Genomic DNA, 20,135 nt, shown 5'->3' with positions numbered 1-20,135 from the left:
AGACCCGAGCTACGATCACCAGGCTGAAACGTTCAGGATGTGTCAGATAGAAGTGTACCAGGCTAGAGAGACACCTCCATGTTTATTACAATCTCTATGATATTGGAGTCATGCTCTATCACCTTTCATTTCTACCTGTGACTCTCTGAACCGTTGAATCAGAACTAAGCCTACAGGCCAGGTGAACCTATCACTGGATCTTAACCTGCACAGAGTCACCCAGACCATGTGAGTTTAGCACTATATGTCACTGGGTTAGCAGGTGAACAGGTGTATCAAAGTGTGTCTGCAGACCGGAAAGGGCCAGAGGGCTGTGTGCATGTAGGAAATGAGCTTAGATGACCTACCATATTGCTGACCCCTGTATAGTTGTTTTTGGACCTAACTACTTTCTATTTCATGAAAGGCTGAAGTACCGATGTATGGGGATTTTGACCATAATGGCAGTTCTACTGTGTTCTCTTCCAGGTATGAGTCACTCTGAGATGTGCATCTGTGTTTTGGGATCCCCACTCCCCTACCTCTCTCTGCTGTTAGAGGCAGGCCAACGGAGCCCAGGTATGGTAGCAGAACACACCCAGACAGGAAACAGCAGATATGTACAAGCAGGGTTTGTACTTCATGAAAATCCTGGAAAATACATAGATTTTTACAATTGTGTTTTCCATGCCAGGAAAAGTCATGGAAATTAATTTCATCATTTATTTTAATGTAATTTAGGAACAGTTATTTTTGAATAGTTGATCAATCACATAATAATCATCATATCAGCCAGGATCGGAATATGACACTTTAGCGCAAGACTATTCAACTGGCGGCACAGCTACTAGATCCGGCCCGTGTTATTAATTTAGATTGGCCCTTTGATCATTCAGTGCCAAAATGACATGCACTAGAGCTAGAGGCCGGAGAGGGAGCACACGTGACAGTACTGTATGTGTGTGCGCGCATCACCTACATGTGTGCGAGTGGGCGGTTGCTCAAGGATATTGTAGCAGCAGGGAGGCCTAGACCAGGGGTCTCCAACCCTGTTCCTAGAGAACTACTGTCCTGTAGGTTTTCACTCCAACCCTAATCCATCACACCTGATTGTAATAATTAGCTGGTTGATAAATTGAAATCAGGTTCATTACAACTGGTGTTGGAGAGAAAACCTACAGGAGGGTAGCGCTCCAGGAACAGGGTTGGAGAGCCCTGGCTTAGACTATAAAATATGATAGAGAACAGATTAAATAGATAGAAAAAGAAATATTGTAGACTGGCTAGTTATCTTTATAGTTAACTGTTTAGTTATTATTAGCATGTATTAATGTTTTCATCATGTCCAAAAAGGTTCCGACTGACACTCGCGAAAAACGATTCAAATGATTAATATAAACTATTATTTTTTTACGAAACTAATGATTCATTTTGCCATTGTATTAGTTGGGATTCTGTTCAATCGCGGTTAATTTAATCGTATGAATCGTGAAAAGTAATTTTAGGAAAACATATTAGATGTAGCCTTTCTTTTGTATTAAGTGGCTTCAACTTGTTTTGTAGATACTTCCAGTTGATTTGGGCATCCAATATATGGGACATTGCAACATCAATAGATGCTAGTCAGCCTGCAAAGTAGCCTGGGCTTTATGAATCTCCACTATCGTCTGGGCTTGATGTGCACAGCCAGTAATACACTGTTTGTGTTTGAGCAGGGCTGGATCAGAAGCCTGCACACCCAGTAGCTGTCCAGACTGAGGGTTGACCACATGTGTTTTATGAAGTTGCCTAACAGGCTACATGGGATCAGAGAGCAGCCAGCAGCCAGTGTCAATCCCACCTTTATCATTACTTTTTTATATGTATGTAGAGACTCCGCCAATTGTTGGTCATGGAAATCTGTCAAAATGTCAAAACAAAATAAACATTTGGTCACAGTTTTTGTATAAGTACCAGTACACACTTGCCGGTATCAGTCTAACAGTAAATTAATGTAAAAGCCTGTTCGGCTAGAGCATCGGCCAAAACATATACCTTTCCCCTTCAAAGTATGTGCCAAATTGTTTTCCAAGATGTCCTCCAAGAGGTCTTCCAAGTGTCCCTTAGTGCCAAGCAGAATGGTGTTAGATTGTACATGGTTTTCTTATCCATCTATAGACCTAAAAACTTTACCTTGTCAGAGCACCAGTAAAATACACTATATATACAAAAATATGTCGACACCCATTCACATTAGTAGATTTGGCTATTTCAGCCACACCCGTTGCTGACAGGGCACATAGCCATGCAATCTCCATAGACAAACATTGGCAGTAGAATGGCCTTACTGAAGAAGTCAGTGACTTTCAACATGGCACCGTCATAGGATGCCACCTTTCCAACAAGTCAGTTCGACAAATCTCTGCCCTGCTAGAGCTGCCCCGGACAACTGTAAGTGCTGTCATTGTGAAATGAAAACGTCTAGGAGCAACAACAGCTAAGCCGTGAAGTGTTAGGCCACACAAGCTCACAGAACAGGACCGCTGAAGTGAGTAGTGTGTAAAAATTGTAAAAAGTTCCAGACGGCCTCTGGAAGCAACATCAGCACAAGAACTGTTCGTCGGGAGCTTCATGAAATGGGTTTACATGGCTTAGCAGCCGCACACAAGCCTAAGATCACCATGCGCAATGCCAAGCGTCGGCTGGAGTGGTGTGAAGCTCGCCGCCATTGGACTCTGGAGTGGAAACGTGTTCTCTGGAGTGATGAATCACGCTTCACCATCTGGCAGTCCAAAGGACTAATCTGGGTTTGGCGGATGCCAGGAGAACGCTACCTGCCCCAATGCACAGTACCAACTGTAAAGATTGGTGGAAGAGGAATAATGGTCTGGGGCTGTTTTTCATGGTTCAGACTCCTTAGTTCCAGTGAAGTGAAATCTTAACGCTACAGCATACAATGACGTTCTAGACGATTCTGTGCTTCCAACTTCATGGCAACAGCTTGGGGAAGGCCCTTTCCTGTTTCAGAATGACAATGCCCCTGTGCACAAGCGAGAACATACAGAAATGAGTTGTCGAGATCGTGTGGAAGAACTTGATTGGCCTGCACAGAGCCCTGACCTCAACCCCATTAAACAACTTTGAGATGAATTGGAACGCTGACTGCAAGCCAGGCCTAATCGCCCAACATCAGTGCCCGACCTCACTAATGCTCTTGTGGCTGAATGGAAGCAAGTCCCTGCAGCAATGTTCCAACATCTAGTGGAAAGCCTTCCCAGAAGAGTGTAGGCTGTTATAGCAGCAAAGGGGGGACCAACTCCATATTAATGCCCATGATTTTGGAATGAGATGTTCGACAAGCAGTTGTCCACATACTTTTGGTCATGTAGTATATATATTGGAACGGCAATCCTTTTATGTGATTCATTAGTGTCATTGTCAAATAACATAATCGCCTTCTAGAGAAAAATTCTGAGTCTAACAGTAATAGCTGTAATTTTAGTCTGATGGCCAACGGGTTGAGGGGAAAGCTCACTAGTGTAGGGTTGACATTTCATTAGAATGTCACTCCCCTCCTTGACTCTTTTTATACATAAATAGCAGACATGGGCAGAAAATATTTGTTTTTTGTACTTTACAGTATGTGTTTATTTGTAGTTTATTTGAAAATACTCAGGTAGTTGAATATAGTCTTTATAGTTTCAACTAAAAGGCAACTATTTTCTGTGATATTCAAATACAGGTCTCAGAAAAAGAAATAATAGTTGAAGATATTTGAATATATACAGTTATTTGAGAAAATATATACATATATTTGATGGCTGGCAAATATTTGACGAGGAACCAAAAACTACAGTAGCAGGGTTCCCCAACTGGCACCCCAGGGATATTATTTGGCCCCCCAAAGTTTTAAGAGCAAAAAAATAAAATACACTTTTGTTGGACATACTTTTTTTTTTTTTACTCCAGCAAATCAGCTCCAACTGATTTTAAGGGGGACATGGTATCACCTCAACATTAGAGTAGACAACTTTTGCAGTTTCAAAATGACTTAACAAATATATTTTCATAATGAGTGACATAAGGTTATACAGTAACACTTAACATCAAGTTTTTATATATATGTAGTAACTTAGTGATTATTACAATAGCAACATTGCTGTTACATGGGACTTTAGAAATTGCTTTATTGTTGCATAATAATGGAATTATTACATACGTTGGAATTGTTACATACGTGGAATAAGGAACAGTCACTATTCCTCTTGTGTACAGTAGTTACTAAAACTTTCAGCTCATTGCTATGCAATTAAAATGCAATTACCAAAGTATTATGTAACAACATGTTAAAATGTTGCTTCCAAACGAATTACAGTTTTATAAACACAGGCACAGTAACAGTTTGATTTGAAGTGTTACTGAGAATGCTAACAGTAACAAAATATGGCTATTACGTGTCGAAAGGAAACAATATATCCAGAAACTGCCGTCATGTATCAACTACAGCCAAGGTAGGTTGGAAATCATGTTAGTTTGTATACTAAATAAACTATCCCTATAATAAAGATGTGTTTGAAACAAGATCACTTCCCCTCAGATGGCCAAAGAGTATCAAAGTTGTTTTTGCTAAGCATCCAACTGTCACATTCCTGACCTGTTTTCTGTTGTTTGGTATGTGTTTAATTGTTCAGGGCGTGAGTTTTGGGTGGGTAGTCTATGTTATGTGTTTTCTATATTGGGTTAATGGGTTGCCTGGTATGGCTCTCAATTAGAGGCAGGTGTTTGGCGTTTCCTCTTATTGAGAGTCATATTAAGGTAGGTTGTTTCACATTGTTTGTTGTGGGTGAATATCTTCCGTGTCTGTGTATGTTGCGCCACACGGGACTGTTTCGGTATGTTTGTTCGTTCGGTTTTTGTGTAGTCTGTTTTCCCTGTTCGTGCGTTCTTCGTGTTACATGTAAGTTCTTAAGTTCAGGTCAGTCTACATTGTTTTGTTAGAGCTGCCAGAGCCACCAGCCAGTCAGGAGCTGCCAGAGCCGCCAGCCAGTCAGGAGCTGCCAGAGCCGCCAGCCAGTCAGGAGCTGCCAGAGCCGCCAGCCAGTCAGGAGCTGCCAGAGCCGCCAGCCAGTCAGGAGCTGCCAGAGCCGCCAGCCAGTCAGGAGCCGCCAGCCAGTCAGGAGCCGCCCTCCAGTCAGGAGCCGCCCTCCAGTCGTGAGCCGCCCTCCAGTCATGAGCCGCCTTCCAGTCATGAGCTGCCCTCCAGTCATGAGCTGCCCTCCAGTCATGAGCTGCCCTCCAGTCATGAGCTGGCGCCTTCTGAGCCATCCGTCTGCCACGAGCCATTAGAGCCGCCCGTCTGTCTCGAGCCATTAGAGCCGTCCGTCAGTCAGGAGCCGCTAGAGCCGTCCGTCAGTCAGGAGCTGCCAGAGCCGCCAGACAGTCAGGAGCTGCCAGAGCCGCCAGCCAGTCAGGAGCTGCCAGAGCCGCCAGACAGTCAGGAGCTGCCAGAGCCGCCAGCCAGTCAGGAGCTGCCAGAGCCGCCAGCCAGTCAGGAGCTGCCAGAGCCGCCAGCCAGTCAGGAGCTGCCAGAGCCGGCAGCCAGTCAGGAGCTGCCAGAGCCGCCAGCCAGTCAGGAGCTGCCAGAGCCGCCAGCCAGTCAGGAGCTGCCAGAGCCGCCAGCCAGTCAGGAGCCGCCAGCCAGTCAGGAGCCGCCCTCCAGTCAGGAGCCGCCCTCCAGTCAGGAGCCGCCCTCCAGTCGTGAGCCGCCTTCCAGTCATGAGCCGCCTTCCAGTCATGAGCCGCCCTCCAGTCATGAGCCGCCCTCCAGTCATGAGCCGCCCTCCAGTCATGAGCTGCCCTCCAGTCATGAGCTGCCCTCCAGTCCGGAGCTGCCCCTCAGTCCGGAGCTGCCCCTCAGTCCGGAGCTGCCCCTCAGTCCGGAGCTGCCCCTCAGTCCGGAGCTGCCCCTCAGTCCGGAGCTGCCCCTCAGTCCGAAGCTGCCCCTAATCCTGAGCTACCTCTCTGTCCTGAGCTACCTCTCTGTCCTGAGCTACCTCTCTGTCCTGAGCTACCTCTCTGTCCTGAGCCACCTCTCTGTCCTGAGCTACCTCTCTGTCCTGAGCTACCTCTCTGTCCTGAGCTGTCTCCTCTATGTAGGAGGGGCCTTAGTGAAGGTTCCTGGACCATGGTCGGGGGCGAGGGTCGCCACTCAAAGGACGCGAAGGAGAGGGACAAAGACAGTGGTGGAGTGGTGTCCTCGTCCACCGCCGGAACCGCCACCGCGGACAGATGCCCACCCAGACCCTCCCCTTGAGTTGTAGGGGTGCGCCCGGAGTTCGCACCTTGAGGGGGGGTTCTGTCACGTTCCTGACCTGTTTTCTGTTGTTTGGTATGTGTTTAATTGGTCAGGGCGTGAGTTTTGGGTGGGTAGTCTATGTTATGTGTTTTCTATGTTGGGTTAATGAGTTGCCTGGTATGGCTCTCAATTAGAGGCAGGTGTTTAGTGTTTCCTCTGATTGAGAGTCATATTAAGGTAGGTTGTTTCACATTGTTTGTTGTGGGTGAATGTCTTCCGTGTCTGTATGTTGCGCCACACGGGACTGTTTCGGTATGTTTGTTCGTTCGGTTTTTGTGTAGTCTGTTTTCCCTGTTCGTGCGTTCTTCGTGTTACATGAAAGTTCTTACGTTCAGGTCAGTCTACGTTGTTTTGTTATTTTGTAATCCTTCCAAGTGTTTGTTTTCGTGTTTCGTCGTTTGCTTTAATAAATCATTATGTATTCACAACCCGCTGCATTTTGGTCGAATCACTACTCCTCCTTTTCGGGTGAAGAGGAGGAGGAATTCCGTTACACCAACTTGCTGTTTGCAAATGGCTTTGAATTTCTCTGCAGTATTTTCAGTGGCATTAATTAATCAAATAAATTGCAGCTTTCAACTTTTTCAAATCAAACTTCATTGGTCACATACACATGGTTAGCAGATGTTAATGTGAGTGTAGCGAAATGCTTGGGCTTCTAGTTCTGACAATGCAGTAATATCTAACAAGCAATATAACAAATTCAGAACAACTACCTTATTATACACACACAAATGTAAAGGATGAATAAGAATATGTACGTATAAATATATGGGTGAGCGATGATCATGTGGCATAGGCAAGATGCAGTAGATGGTATAGAGCAGTATATATATATGAGATGAGTGATGTAGTATATGTAAACATTATTAAAGTGGCGTTATTTAAAGTGACTAATGATAGGGATAGGCAAGATGCAGTAGATGGTCCCAGCATTGATGCATCTGTACTGACCTCGCCTTCTGGATGATAGCGGGGTGAACAGGCAGTGGCTCGGGTGGTTGTTGTCCTTGATGATCTTTTTGGCCTTCCTGTGACATCGGGTACTGTAGGTACTGTAGTGGCATGTTGAAAGAGTCATACAGACGTTGAGCATCACAACGTATTTTTACATATCTGTACAAAATATCATTTGTTTTTGTTTGACTTGATAATGTACGCCTGGGACAATGGTCATTCAGGAGAATGGACATTTACAGAATATCCAGATAGAAATGTATTGTGTAGATCAAATGACTGTCAGATTGGAATAGTATAGGAGATTGTGTTTGCTATTCATTCTGCTTCTTTCTTCCAACATACCGTTCCAGATACAACCCTGCCATTAGTTGAAGGCAGGCAATCCAATAGTTTCTGAAAAGTAGTCACTTCCACAGATCTGTAAATATATTTTTTAAGTAGTATTACCTATTGAGATCTTTATTCAAATTGTTTCAAAACATAGTAATTTTTTGGGATCTGTATTCAAATAGTTGTATACTCTTAGAAAAAAGGGTTCTTCATCTGTCCCCAAAGGAGAACCCTTTTTGTTTCTAGGTAGAACCCTTTTTTTGTGATCAACATTTTATTTTTATTTCACAATATACAACACACAAGGCCAGATCACTTTACAAATACTAGCCGACATGACAACATTAACATTCAATACAACTATTTACATCAATTATATGAGTGCACAATATGACATTTACAGAAAGGAAGTAAGAGTTTACAATAAAACATTCAATTTTATTCTCAGAAAAGAAAATGGCGTCTCCCCCACTCCCCTAACCATGTAGGTCCATTGCTTGGTCAAGAGTTGTTGAAATCTGATAGAGTTTTTGCATAATACATCCCATGCCTCAACTGTATTTCCCCAAGCTTTGTTTATCACGGCCACTGATCGATCGCTCTATACGAACAATATCTTGAAAATATGATAACCATGTTTGAGGGGAGAGGATTGTAGGGGAAATCCAAGCACTAAGGATAACCTTTTTTGCTGCTGTTAACCCTGCATAAACTATTATTTTCTGAACCAGTTGCAATACAAGTGAAGAGTCATTCAACAAAAACAAAGGTGGATCTTAGTTCACAGGGAAACCTATCATTTTTGTGAAGAAATCTGGAACATGTGACCAGCACTGGGACACCACAGGACATTCCCAAAACATGTGCATTAGTGTTCCAAAAGCATTCATTCGGCATCGATCACATATTGGAGTTGGAATCAGCTTCCTCTTAAAACGTCTAAATGGGGTTGCATTTTTCATTCCAGATATAACTCTTTTGGGTTCCATGTAGAACTCTCTATGGAAAGGGTTCAACATGGAACTCAAAAGGGTTCTTCAAAGGGTTATCCTATGAGGACAGCCGAAGAACCCTTTTAGGTTTATGATAGAAAAAAAATGTTAAGACTAAGTAACTGTTTGTTCCCCCACAAAGTAGTTACTTTCCACAAAGCATAGTTAAAACTATAATTATCCCAGCAATGATAAATAGTCATTCTCCCGCCTACTTTGTCCCTCTGTTAGGACCAATAACAGATTACAACACTTTACTCCAACGTTGAAGTGGAAACAAGTGGTAAAAAAATAGTTCTGTTTACATGTGGCACGATCATCTTTATGACTTTTGACCTTTTTCTATGGAAATATGTCAATGATATTTCCAATCTCCAGTTTTCTAGGTACATCGGCCCTATGACAAACACAGGATGTCTAGCACCCCTCTATAATTATTCTCTCCCTTCCTCCCCCTCTTCTCACTCTCTTACACCCTTCCAATTTCTCTCTACCTCACTTCCCCCATCACCCGCTCCTTCTGTTTCTCCCTTCTTCTCTCACTCTCGTTTACCCCTTTCAAATCCCCCCTCCTCTTTCTGTCTCTCTATTTAGGAGATGCTCTCCTGTGTCTCTGTCCATCCTGGCTCTCTCGCTCCTCCTCCCTCCTGGTCCACAAGGCTGTCACCTTTGACCTGGGAGGGCGCACTTTCCTATCCAACTTCAACCCGCCTCGCAGGGTCACCTACTTCCTGTCATCTGACCCGTGGGCTAAGGAGGAAATGACCCGAGAGACAGACTGCCCAAGCGGAGGTTCTGGAGCACTGGGTCAGTTCTGGGGGAATGTTCTGACCACCAGGGTTCTGCTGCAGAAGGCCAAGATCCACTGCCCCCCAACCCTGGCCCTTCTTTTACCACCGGGGCAGATGAGGCTGGAGGAGGGCAGGACAGGAGGGGTGGAGGTGGTGCACCTGGAAATGGGGGCGGAGGAAGGGATGAACTCTGTCCGAAACAAGGTGGACAGTTTCCTGGAGTCTGAGAATATGAGGGGATCAGAGAGGGTATGTCCTGTTTGTTAAAGAATTCAGTCAGCCTTTATGTAAAAGTACACAAAGCTTTCCTTTCTCTCTGTGCCTAGGTGGTGCTCAGGTGCAGTGGGGGGAGGTTTGTGGGCGAGGCAACCTCACCCCCTGTCTACCTGTCCAGGAACAGCAGGGATGAGGTCTGGGCCAAGGTGAGTTATCTCCTTCCCCAGCTCCTCCCTGGCGAGGCAGTGCTGCTGGAGGCCTACTGCTCCCCACTGAAGCCTGGGCCACGGGTAGAGGACCACACCTGGGAACAGTACACCGGTGAGGGCTTTAGTAAGGATGGATGAGTGTAGTTTGATGTTTGAGGACCTTGTTTTCATGCTTATTTGTATGTGGTCTTCATATGACATTGAACTTGTAAAGACTCTCTAACTACTTTCAATGTAATATACTACAACCATTACTAAAGATGGTCCTCTCCATCTCTGTACTAATGAGGTAGTTGTTGTGTGCCTGTGTGTCTGTCAGACTGCAGGCCTCAGGTTCCAGACCTGTCCTTCAGACTGTGTGCCATAGTAACTCGCTCACCTCTGGACCTGCCTCTCCTCTACAAGGTGAGAGTAAAAGAGACAGAGAACGAGAGAGAACGAGGTAGGAGAGAAAAATGAAATGTTGACTATGTGCATCATGAACACGTTGTTGTATGACTAGCAGCAGCTTTTTGACCCTTTACCATGTATTTGCATTGACCCTCAATACTGTCAACGTATAGCTGAGTGTACAAAACATTAAGAACACCTGCTTTTTCCATGACATAGACTGACCAGGTGAAAGCTATGATCTCTTATCGATGTCACTTGTTAAATCCACTTCAGTCAGTGTAGATGAAGGGTAGAGACAGGTTAAAGAAGGCTTTTTAAGCCTTGAGGCAATTGAGACATGGATTGTGTATGTGTGGCATTCAGAGGGTGAATGGTCCAGACAAAAGATTGAAGTGCCTTTCAACGGGGTCTGGTAGTAGGTGCCAGGCACACCAGTTTGTCTCAAGAACTGTAGAGCTGCTGGGTTTTTCACGCTCAGCAATTTCAAGAATGGTCCAGCACCCAATGGACATCCAGCCAACTTGACACAACTATGGGAAGCATTGGAGTCAACATGGGCCAGCATCCCTGTGGAATGCTTTCGACACCTTGTTGAGTCCATGCCCTGACGAATTGAGTCTGTTCTGAAGGAAAAGGGGGGTGCAACTCAATATTAAGAAGGTGTTCCTAATGTTTTATACACTCAGTGTATTTGTATATAGCTCTGTAAAATGTTGATGTTGTCTCCTCTTCAACGTTATGGCAAAATGTAGATTTAAATAGACATACCCAAAAGTAATACTTTTTAATGACATGGTCATTAACAATAACGAGTAATGATGCATAGTTTTCTGGTCCTTTTTTTATCAATAGCTGAGGTGTACAGTACATACTACAAATAATATGAAAATATATAATTTATGTCATTTTTTTCCTATTAGGGCTTGAAATGACTGAAATGCTTTCTAAATATAGTAACAACCAAATTATAAACGACTTACTATAAGATTTCACATTTCTTATAACTGTAAAATAAATATGATCATATTTAGTGACAGTACAATTTTGCCACCATTTCATATAACTAATAATGGAGCATTTTCTGCCTCTGAGCAACGTACAGACACCATTTAAATGTCTGCAGAATCCACCGTCTGTGACCAAGAGAAAGTGGTCGTGTTTGAATTCTACAAAATCATTTAGTATTTTTTCATGGTGAGAGGGCTACATCTGGCTGAGAATATCACAGTGAGATGAAACTACAGCAGTTGTATTCGCTAGACTGTCCCCGTTAATATGTCATCTACCAGGATGGGCTCTATCGCTCAGAGGAAAAGGAAATCGATTATTTGTCTGGATAGGCCAGAAAATGTGACACGTCACTCCCTATGCAAATGTATGAAGCCTGACACTTTAAGTCAACTCGTCACTTCAAGCCAACCTGATACTTCAAGTGAGAGTGGTAGCGGAAAGCACTATAAGGAATTGGACCCTCCGACGTTCACAGAGTGTTCTGTACACCAAAATATCAGTCAGAACCGGTCCAGAACCACTCAAAGTCCCCTAAATAGGGGACTTAACATCTAAGAGGTTGTCTTTAACTCGGGAATGGAAGACACATTCATGTAATATGCCAAATACTTGAACTGAACTGTTTGAAATCAATGACCTTATCTCTAACTTTTCTTCTATCTTCTTCCTCTCCCTCTCCCTTTCTCTTCCTCTCCCTCAGTTGGTGTGTAGAGTGGGTGTGTCCGACGATCCTCTCTCTCACAGCCACTCCCTCTCTCAGTCTTTGGAGACCACCCTATTAGAGTGTGGTTTCACTGACCCTACCATGGCAAAATCTCTCTGCCGCCTAGCACTGGACACCGCCCTGTCCTGCCTCTGTGTTGTCATGGAAACAGAGTCAAGCATGTCCGCAGAACAACGCGGTGGAGCGGGTGCCCAGACCGACATGATAGGTGTGTGTTGGTTCATGAAGCTGACTGAGTTGATATATGATTTGATAAAGATTACTGCAGATTACTGTTGAAGCCTCTGAAAGCATGGGTATACTTATGACATCATAAGTCTCACGCTCTGTCAACACTATGTCTCACTGAGCTACTATCTGAGAGGAATCTCCCTCTCCATATCTCCCTCTCTACCACTCCATTTCTCTATCTCTCTACCTCCTTTCTACTCCCTCTCTCGTAGGCGTGGACCTCCTTTTCACCATGGATGGCTCCATCATCAGGCCTGTTATTTTGGGCCTACATCCCTCCCTCTGTCTTCACTCCTCCTTCCAAGAGCGAGGAATGGGGATGGAGGGATGCGACAGTGGGATAGAGGGGTGGAGTAGGGGCACCCTCCTCCTCACCCCCCTCACCCGCTCCCAGTACTACCTGATGCAGGGGAAAACTGTGCTGGTGGTGGGAGCTGGAGGACACAGTAAGAAGTTCATCTGGAAAACAGCCAAACAGTACAAACTCAAGGTGAATGTCTACATGGAGAATAACTATATAGATTAATGTAGAATAACTACACTCTTAGAAAAAAAGGGTTCCAAAAGGGTTCTTCAGCTGTCCCCATAAGAGAACCCTTTTTGGTTCCAGGTAGAACCCTTTTGGGTTCCATGTAGAACCCTCTGTAGAAAGGGTTCTACATGAAACCCAAAACGGTTCTACCTGGAACCAAAAGGATTCTTACCTGCAACCAAAAAGTGTTTTTCATAGGGTTTTCCTCTGGGGACAGCCGAAGAACCCTTTAAGGTTCTAGATTGCACATTATTTTCTAAGAGTGTACACAGTGAAAGTAAATACATTAGATTGCCCAACATAGACTTTTCAGCTATTTTAGTAGTGCATTTTACTGCACTGCAAAGTCCGATTAACTGGCACATTAATGGTTACTGGCTAGCTAGTTATGCTAATGTGCGAATTGAACTCATTAACTTTCTCCCCTACAATCAGATCCTGCTCGTGGACAGTGACTCTGCCCACTTCGCCTCCCAGTTGGTCGACCACTTCCTCCCCCTGCCAGACCTCCCCGACCATCGGCGTGACGACCAGCACTGCTCCCGCATCTGTGATTGGCTGTTGTCCTCCAGCCTCCGCCCTGACGGCTGCGTGTGCTTCTGGGACGAATGCGTGGTGCTGACATCGCTGGTCTGTGATAGGCTGGGGCTTAGGGGGCCTCCCCCTGAGGCCATCCGCATTGCGAAGGAGAAGAGCCGCACCCACAGGCACCTCTTGGGCCTACTGAAGTCTACTGGGACTAACCTGATCAGTGTTGAGCAGCCCTCCGGTCAGCCAGATAGCCTGGTTGAGTTTAGAGAGGATGAGAGGAGAGGTAGACAGCAGAATGGCATGGTCAACATGGAAGGAGATAGCATGAGAGCTATGGCCGATTTCGACAGGGGGGATCTCTTCAATGAGGCAATGGGCAAACACAACACAACCACCCCTACCTCTTCCTCCACCTCACCCTCCTCACATTCCTTTGGCACTTTCCGTCCCTCCGCTCCTCTCCTCTCTCCCTCCCCTTCCTCCTATGCTGTTCCCTGTATCCACGTGGAGAGCACCCTGGATCTGGAGAAGGCAGCCAGTGGGGGGGAGGGGAGGCCTGGTGGGGCCAGTGTGGGGGTGGTGAGATTCCCAGCGGTGATGAAGCTGGAGTACGGCGCGGGGGCGGTGGGCGTGAGGAAGGTAGGATCTCTGGAGGAAAGTCTGGCACACTTTGAGAGGATCGCCGGGGACCTCCGCGAGGAGACAGACTACCCCGGCATCGGCCTGGGCTGGGGCAACGCCATGATCCTCATGGAGTACGTGGGAGGCACCGAGCATGACGTGGACGTGGTCATGTTCGACGGGAGACTGGAGGGCGCCTTCGTGTCCGACAACGGCCCCACGCGCACCCCGGCCTTCACCGAGACGGCCGCCCAGATGCCCTCGGGGCTGGCGCCGGACAAGCGTGCTCAGCTGATCCGCGCGGCACACCACGCATGCCTGGGCTGTGGCCTGCGAGACGGCGTGTTCAACGTGGAGCTGAAGATGACAGAAGTGGGCCCGAGGCTCATCGAGATCAACGCCCGCATGGGCGGCTTCTACCTGTGCGACTGGATCCGCCAGCTGTACGGCGTGGACCTCCTGATGGCCGCCTTCATGGTGTCCTGTGGGGTGCGTCCCTGCCTGCCCTCGGCCACAGCCCTCCCAGCCAGAGGCCACTTTGCTGGGGTGATGGTGGTGGTGTCACGGCACCTCCAGGCCCTGAAGACGACAGCCAGCCCTGAGCGCCTGAGAGGGCTCCACCAGGAGGGTGCGTTGTGGCTGAACGAGCTGGCAGAGGAGGATGAACTGATCTCTGGTGAGTACGAGGAGCCCTTCTGTAATGTCGGGGTGAGAGATGCCCACAATGCCACCAACGCTCGCCAGCGCCTCCTCGCCCTCTGCCAAGGGCTGGGCCTGCACTGTCCTCCACGCTACGACCTGGGCTACTTCCTGTCCCATTTCAACTAGACAGGAACTCAGGGGGGAGAAGCAGGGTTTGTTCAGGAGGGTGCCATATTTACATTTTAATCACAGATCAAAATAATAGAAAGAGCTGAAACGATTCCTTACTCTGCAGAATTATATATATTATATTCCTGCCTGAATGTTTGTTCACTACATTGGACCCTTCTGAATAGAACCCATGTTTAGCAAGGGTGTGCTGTGTGCAGGGGTTAGTTTAGTTAGCTTAAAAGGTACATCACAGGATGAAAAAAGACTCCTCATATCAAAACATAATATGTTACCTCAAAATTGCAAATTCAGGGACTAATCATTCAGGTAGCAGAACCTTTCCATCTTTGCACTTATATTTTGGGGACCATCTCAGGAAAAAAATACAAGTTTAGAAAAGGTATCTTCATCAGTGATTGGGTAGAATAGGATATGGGTGTCTATCTATCTACCAGGGTTCAGGAAGTGATGTGAATTTAACATTCAAATATGGAAAAACTTATGGAAAAGCTCCTACTTTTCAGTGTATTGACAAGTCATAAAATAAAAAGAGGCCGTTTGTCCAATTATTGAATTGGAATTTCAGTTTACTTCCTGAATTGACAGCCTTCAATTCAAATCGACCCCAACCCTGTTATCTACTAGGTTGTGGCATCAGCAGTCTACCTTACTACTTCATAACGTAGTAGGCTGCGCATTGTGACCACATAGCAGTTGATTAATAGCCTACACACTGTGAACACAGCAGTTGATTCATAACCTGCACACTGTGGACACAGCAATTGATGAATAGCTTGCACACTGTGAACACATAACAGTTGATTAATAACATATACACTGTGAACGCAGCAGTTGATTAATAACCTGCACATTGTGAACACATAACAGTTGATTAATAACATATACACTGTGAACGCAGCAGTTGATTAATAACCTGCGCATTGTGACCACATAGCAGTTGATTAATAGCTTGCACACTGTGGACACATAGCAGTTGATTAATAGCTTGCAGACTGTGGACACATAGCAGTTGATTAATAGCTTGCAGACTGTGGACACATAGCAGTTGATTAATAACCTGCACACTGTGAACACATAGCAGTTGATTAATAACCTGCACACTGTGAACACATAGCAGTTGATTAATAACCTGCACACTGTGAACACACAGCGGTTGATTAATAACCTGCACACTGTGGACACATAGCAGTTGATTAATAACCTGCACACTGTGGACACATAGCAGTTGATTAATAACCTGCACACTGTGGACACATAGCAGTTGATTAATAAACTGCACACTGTGGACACATAGCAGTGCAGGGTTGGAACAGGTGGGAGGGGGAGTGATATTACACATGCAGTAGGTCAGAGTGTCATTAGCTAAATAGTTATATGAAGGAAGAGCAGAGGAAGATTGCAGATTTTGAGGAAGGGGGTTTGAGGAGAGCAGTGGAATAGCTGAAACAGGTGGACAGGGGTGACGATTGCGGAACCTTTTAACTCTTGGCTCAGAGGTGATGTCTGCGGGGCCAGTGCATTTGAACTTTTGGGAAAATGTAGAATTTAGGAATGCTGACTCCCATACATGTGAAGTTAGAAGTCATGTGAAAGTTCATGTCTTAATTTAAAAGGTTGAGGTGAAAGGTTGTTCCCCCCAAAATAACTCACTAACTAAAAATGAATGGAAATGGGGATTGAATTCCACCACATATTCACACCAATTTTAGCCCATAAAACGAAGTGCGTTATTTTGTTAATGGGAAATAATTTGAGGCAGTTTCACCGTTGCAATCCTCTTGACCCTGGAACAAGACCTAACCTTGGCAGTTAACGTCTGTGGTGTGGCATTTGGGGTCTGGTGTCAGACTGACCCAGTAAGCAGGGTGAAACTGAGATGCCATACGTATCCTGGCCACACCACACAACCCCAGACAAGGTTTACAGTGGTCAAAAGGTTGGGGATTTCCCATATCTTCTATTTCTGACTATTTGTTTATGTATTTCTGAGGTAACATTTAGGAAAATATAGTAAACATATTTTTTTTAACCTTTATTTAACTAGGCAAATCAGTAAAGAACGACGCTGGGACAATTGGGCGCCTCCCAATCACGGCCAGATGTGATACAGCCTGGATTCTAACCAGATACTGTAGTGACACATCTTGCACTGAGATGCAGGGCCTTAGACCACTGCACCACTCGGGAGCCGACACTTCTGACTTTTACTCAAAAAGGAGCTGTGGGAGGAAAGTTCAAGACTAAAACAACCTATCAAGATTACATCATTAAAACCAAAGAATATGTAAATGACAGTGATGGTTTCAATGATCTGTGCCCTATTTAACAAACACACACTACCCAGGCCAGCGACCTCTCTAAAAAGGGCTCTACTGCAGGTCAGCATGGGGCATATTAGGCTGTGAAAACAAAATGACTGACTGCAGCCTCTATTCAACCACAGCAGTGTATTGTGGCTCGCCATTTGCTCTAAACATGTTGACAATAATGTCAGCTCAATGCTCACACAAACCTATATGTTGTTGTACTCACCGTTCAGCACTTAAAACACACAATAGTTCACCTTATCTTCAGCACCACTCACTAGCAGTGAATTGAATGGTCATCTTTGGCTGCTTCGGGTTATGGCAAAAGATGAGCCTGTAGTTCCTCATTGGCAGACAGGCAAGATTAGGTGGAACCATTCTAGGCTGTCTAGATGGGATACAATTTATGTTAGAATTGACTTTTCGTATCAGGTTAGGAGAACTTACGCAGCAGGTTAGGAGAATTAGGGTAAGCATACCTACCAAGCCCCCATACCTACTAAGCCCATTTATATCTTTGTATTTCATTTTTTGGGGAATAAAAATACATTTTTCGGTTCTAAACCAATCCAATGTATTATTATTAAATGATTAACAATGTGTAAGGTCACACTAGTGGCCAATTTCAAAGTTGCAAAAAAAAATGTTGGTTTTGAGCAAGGGTTGGAACGGAAATGATTTTCCAATCGTTTCGTTCTGAACAGAATCACAATGTTTTTTTGTTTCCTTCCGCTGTTCCGACCAGCAACTTCCACTGTTCCGACCAGCAAAATAATGTTCTGAACTGGTTCGAACCAAAACAAATACTGGATTATAGTGTTCCTTTCTGTTCCTTTTTTAACCTGTGAATCAACCGTGTTTTACATTTAGTTCATTAAATTACTTCACCAATCAGCGCGGATAGAGCAGGCAAGCTATTAGTTGTTTACACGCGTGTTGTACAGACAACTGTAGCTTACGGCGCAAGATGCGACTGAAATTGTGTGGGTGGGGAGAGAGCACGAGAGGGTTGAGGAGGAGTCTTGAAGCGCTGGGCATCTTGTTATGACATGCATGATATGATTTAGGTCCACGTAATTATACCTAAGAGGAGCGGCTTCTATTGAGGAACTTTGAATGTCTTTTGAGCTAGAAAGCTAACACGCTTGTGTATGCAGAGCAGCACCAGAATTAAAAACACGTCTTACCTTTTTGTCGTTTATAAATCCAATGCGAAATGTGATAACTAGCATTGAAAAAGTTAATCCATTCTTATTTAGTTATTTTATGATTTTCGGTTCTGTTACCTGAACTGATTTCAACCACAGATACAATGTTTACAGTTACACATTGTTTTGCAAATATACAGTATGCATCATAAATCATTTCACCACATGAGAGCAATGGTGAACAAAGCCTTAATATTAACATATGTTTAATCTTGGTTACCCAGAAGTAGAATTCTCCCATGAAAGTTTGTAATTTCCTGTTACGAGAATCTGTCCACGAGAGATTAACACAGATTTAAAGGGATTTTTCTGTTGACTATAAACAATAGCTAATGTGGAAATGTATTTTCCTTAACAAAGTTTTAAAACAATAAAAATAGAACGAATATCGTGTTATGATTCAGCAACTGTTTTGATTCAAATATAATCAATTCACTATTCCTGTGTTGTGTAAAATACAATAAACATTCAAATCAACACTCTTCTGTGTTTGTTTTTATTGACAAATTGTTTAAATTAAATTACTTTATTAATGAAAATCGAACTGAAAACAGAGCTCCTATCCACCATACAAACTGTAACATTCTCTCTCTTTCATACTTTATATGTATGTAACAGTTTTGCTTCCGTCCCTCTCCTCGCTACTACCTGGGCTCGAACCAGGGACCCTCTGCACACATCGATAACAGTCACCTTCGAAGCACCGTTACCCATTGCTCCACAAAAGTCACGGCTCTTGAGGAGCAAGGGAAACACCTACTTCAAGGTCTCAGTGTGAGTGACGTCACCAATTGAAATGCTATTAGCGCGCACCTTGCTAACTAGCTAGCCATTTCACACCAGTTACACTCACCCCCCTTTTGACCTCCTCCTTTTCCGCAGTAACCAGTGATCCGGGTCACCGCATCAATGTAACAGTTTTGCTTCCGTCCTTCTCCTCGCCCCTACCTGGGCTTGAACCAGGGATCCTCTGCACACATCGACAACAGTCACCCACGAAGCACCGTTACCCATCGCTTCTCAAAGCTGCAGCCCTTGCCGAGCAAGGGAAACACCTATTTCAAGGTCTCAGAGCGAGTGACATCACCGATTGAAACGCTATTAGCACGCACCCCGCTAACTAGCTAGCCATTTCACACCGGTTATATGTAGATGGGTGATTATTACAGAAGGTGAAGCTGAGTTACTCCACAAAGAGAGACTTATTTTTTTATTTCTATAGCCTGGCACTGTGAGGTGTTTTCTTCTGGACCTCTCTCTCTCTCTCGTTTTGACTCCTAGGGGCAGTCCAGTCCTGTTGCTAGTGGAGACTGTCGGAACTGCTTCAGTTCAGTTACACCTCAAACAAATCACTTCAGTGCTGAACCTTAGTGACATTTGGTTGAGGTTTTCTCTCTTTCTCAGTGCTTCCCGTTTTCATAAGTGAGTCTCAAAACAAGGCTGCAAAATGATTCCCTGTGGATGATGAACTGCACAGCAGATGTATGTCATCAGTTGGTCAGACTTACTGTAGCAGTAATCAATCAATTTTATTTTATATAGCCCTTCGTACATCAGCTAATATCTCGAAGTGCTGTACAGAAACCCAGCCTAAAACCCCAAACAGCTAGTAATGCAGGTGTAGAAGCACGGTGGCTAGGAAAAACTCCCTAGAAAGGCCAAAACCTAGGAAGAAACCTAGAGAGGAACCAGGCTATGAGGGGTGGCCAGTCCTCTTCTGGCTGTGCCGGGTGGAGATTATAACAGAACTATGCCAAGATGTTCAAAAATGTTCATAAGTGACAAGCATGGTCAAATAATAATCATGAATAATTTTCAGTTGGCTTTTCATAGCTGATCATTAAGAGTTGAAAAACAACAGGTCTGGGACAGGTGGCGGTTCCATAACCGCAGGCAGAACAGCTGAAACTGGAATAGCAGCAAGGCCAGGCGG

At 44.8% G+C, this 20,135-nt stretch overlaps 1 protein-coding gene across 2 annotated transcripts in view; it reads left to right on the top strand.

Moving 5' to 3' along the window:
• The window catches only part of LOC129827794 (carnosine synthase 1-like), a 30,221-nt gene extending 11,542 nt beyond the window's left edge, over window positions 1-18,679 (top strand). For both annotated transcript variants that reach the window (XM_055888985.1, XM_055888984.1), the window contains 7 exons: window positions 469-558; window positions 9,190-9,635; window positions 9,713-9,923; window positions 10,131-10,216; window positions 11,916-12,147; window positions 12,383-12,660; window positions 13,138-18,679. In XM_055888985.1, the coding sequence (XP_055744960.1) occupies window positions 469-558; window positions 9,190-9,635; window positions 9,713-9,923; window positions 10,131-10,216; window positions 11,916-12,147; window positions 12,383-12,660; window positions 13,138-14,682 (2,888 nt within the window). In that variant the 3' untranslated portion in view covers window positions 14,683-18,679. The remainder of the gene's footprint in view (window positions 1-468; window positions 559-9,189; window positions 9,636-9,712; window positions 9,924-10,130; window positions 10,217-11,915; window positions 12,148-12,382; window positions 12,661-13,137) is intronic.
• Window positions 18,680-20,135: the final 1,456 nt, after the last annotated feature.

The sequence above is a fragment of the Salvelinus fontinalis genome, chromosome 29 (genome assembly GCF_029448725.1).
Source record: "Salvelinus fontinalis isolate EN_2023a chromosome 29, ASM2944872v1, whole genome shotgun sequence".
Classification (NCBI taxonomy): domain Eukaryota; kingdom Metazoa; phylum Chordata; class Actinopteri; order Salmoniformes; family Salmonidae; genus Salvelinus; species Salvelinus fontinalis.
The sequence above is the reverse complement of the archived record's forward strand: the minus strand, read 5'-3'. Positions and strand labels throughout refer to the sequence as shown.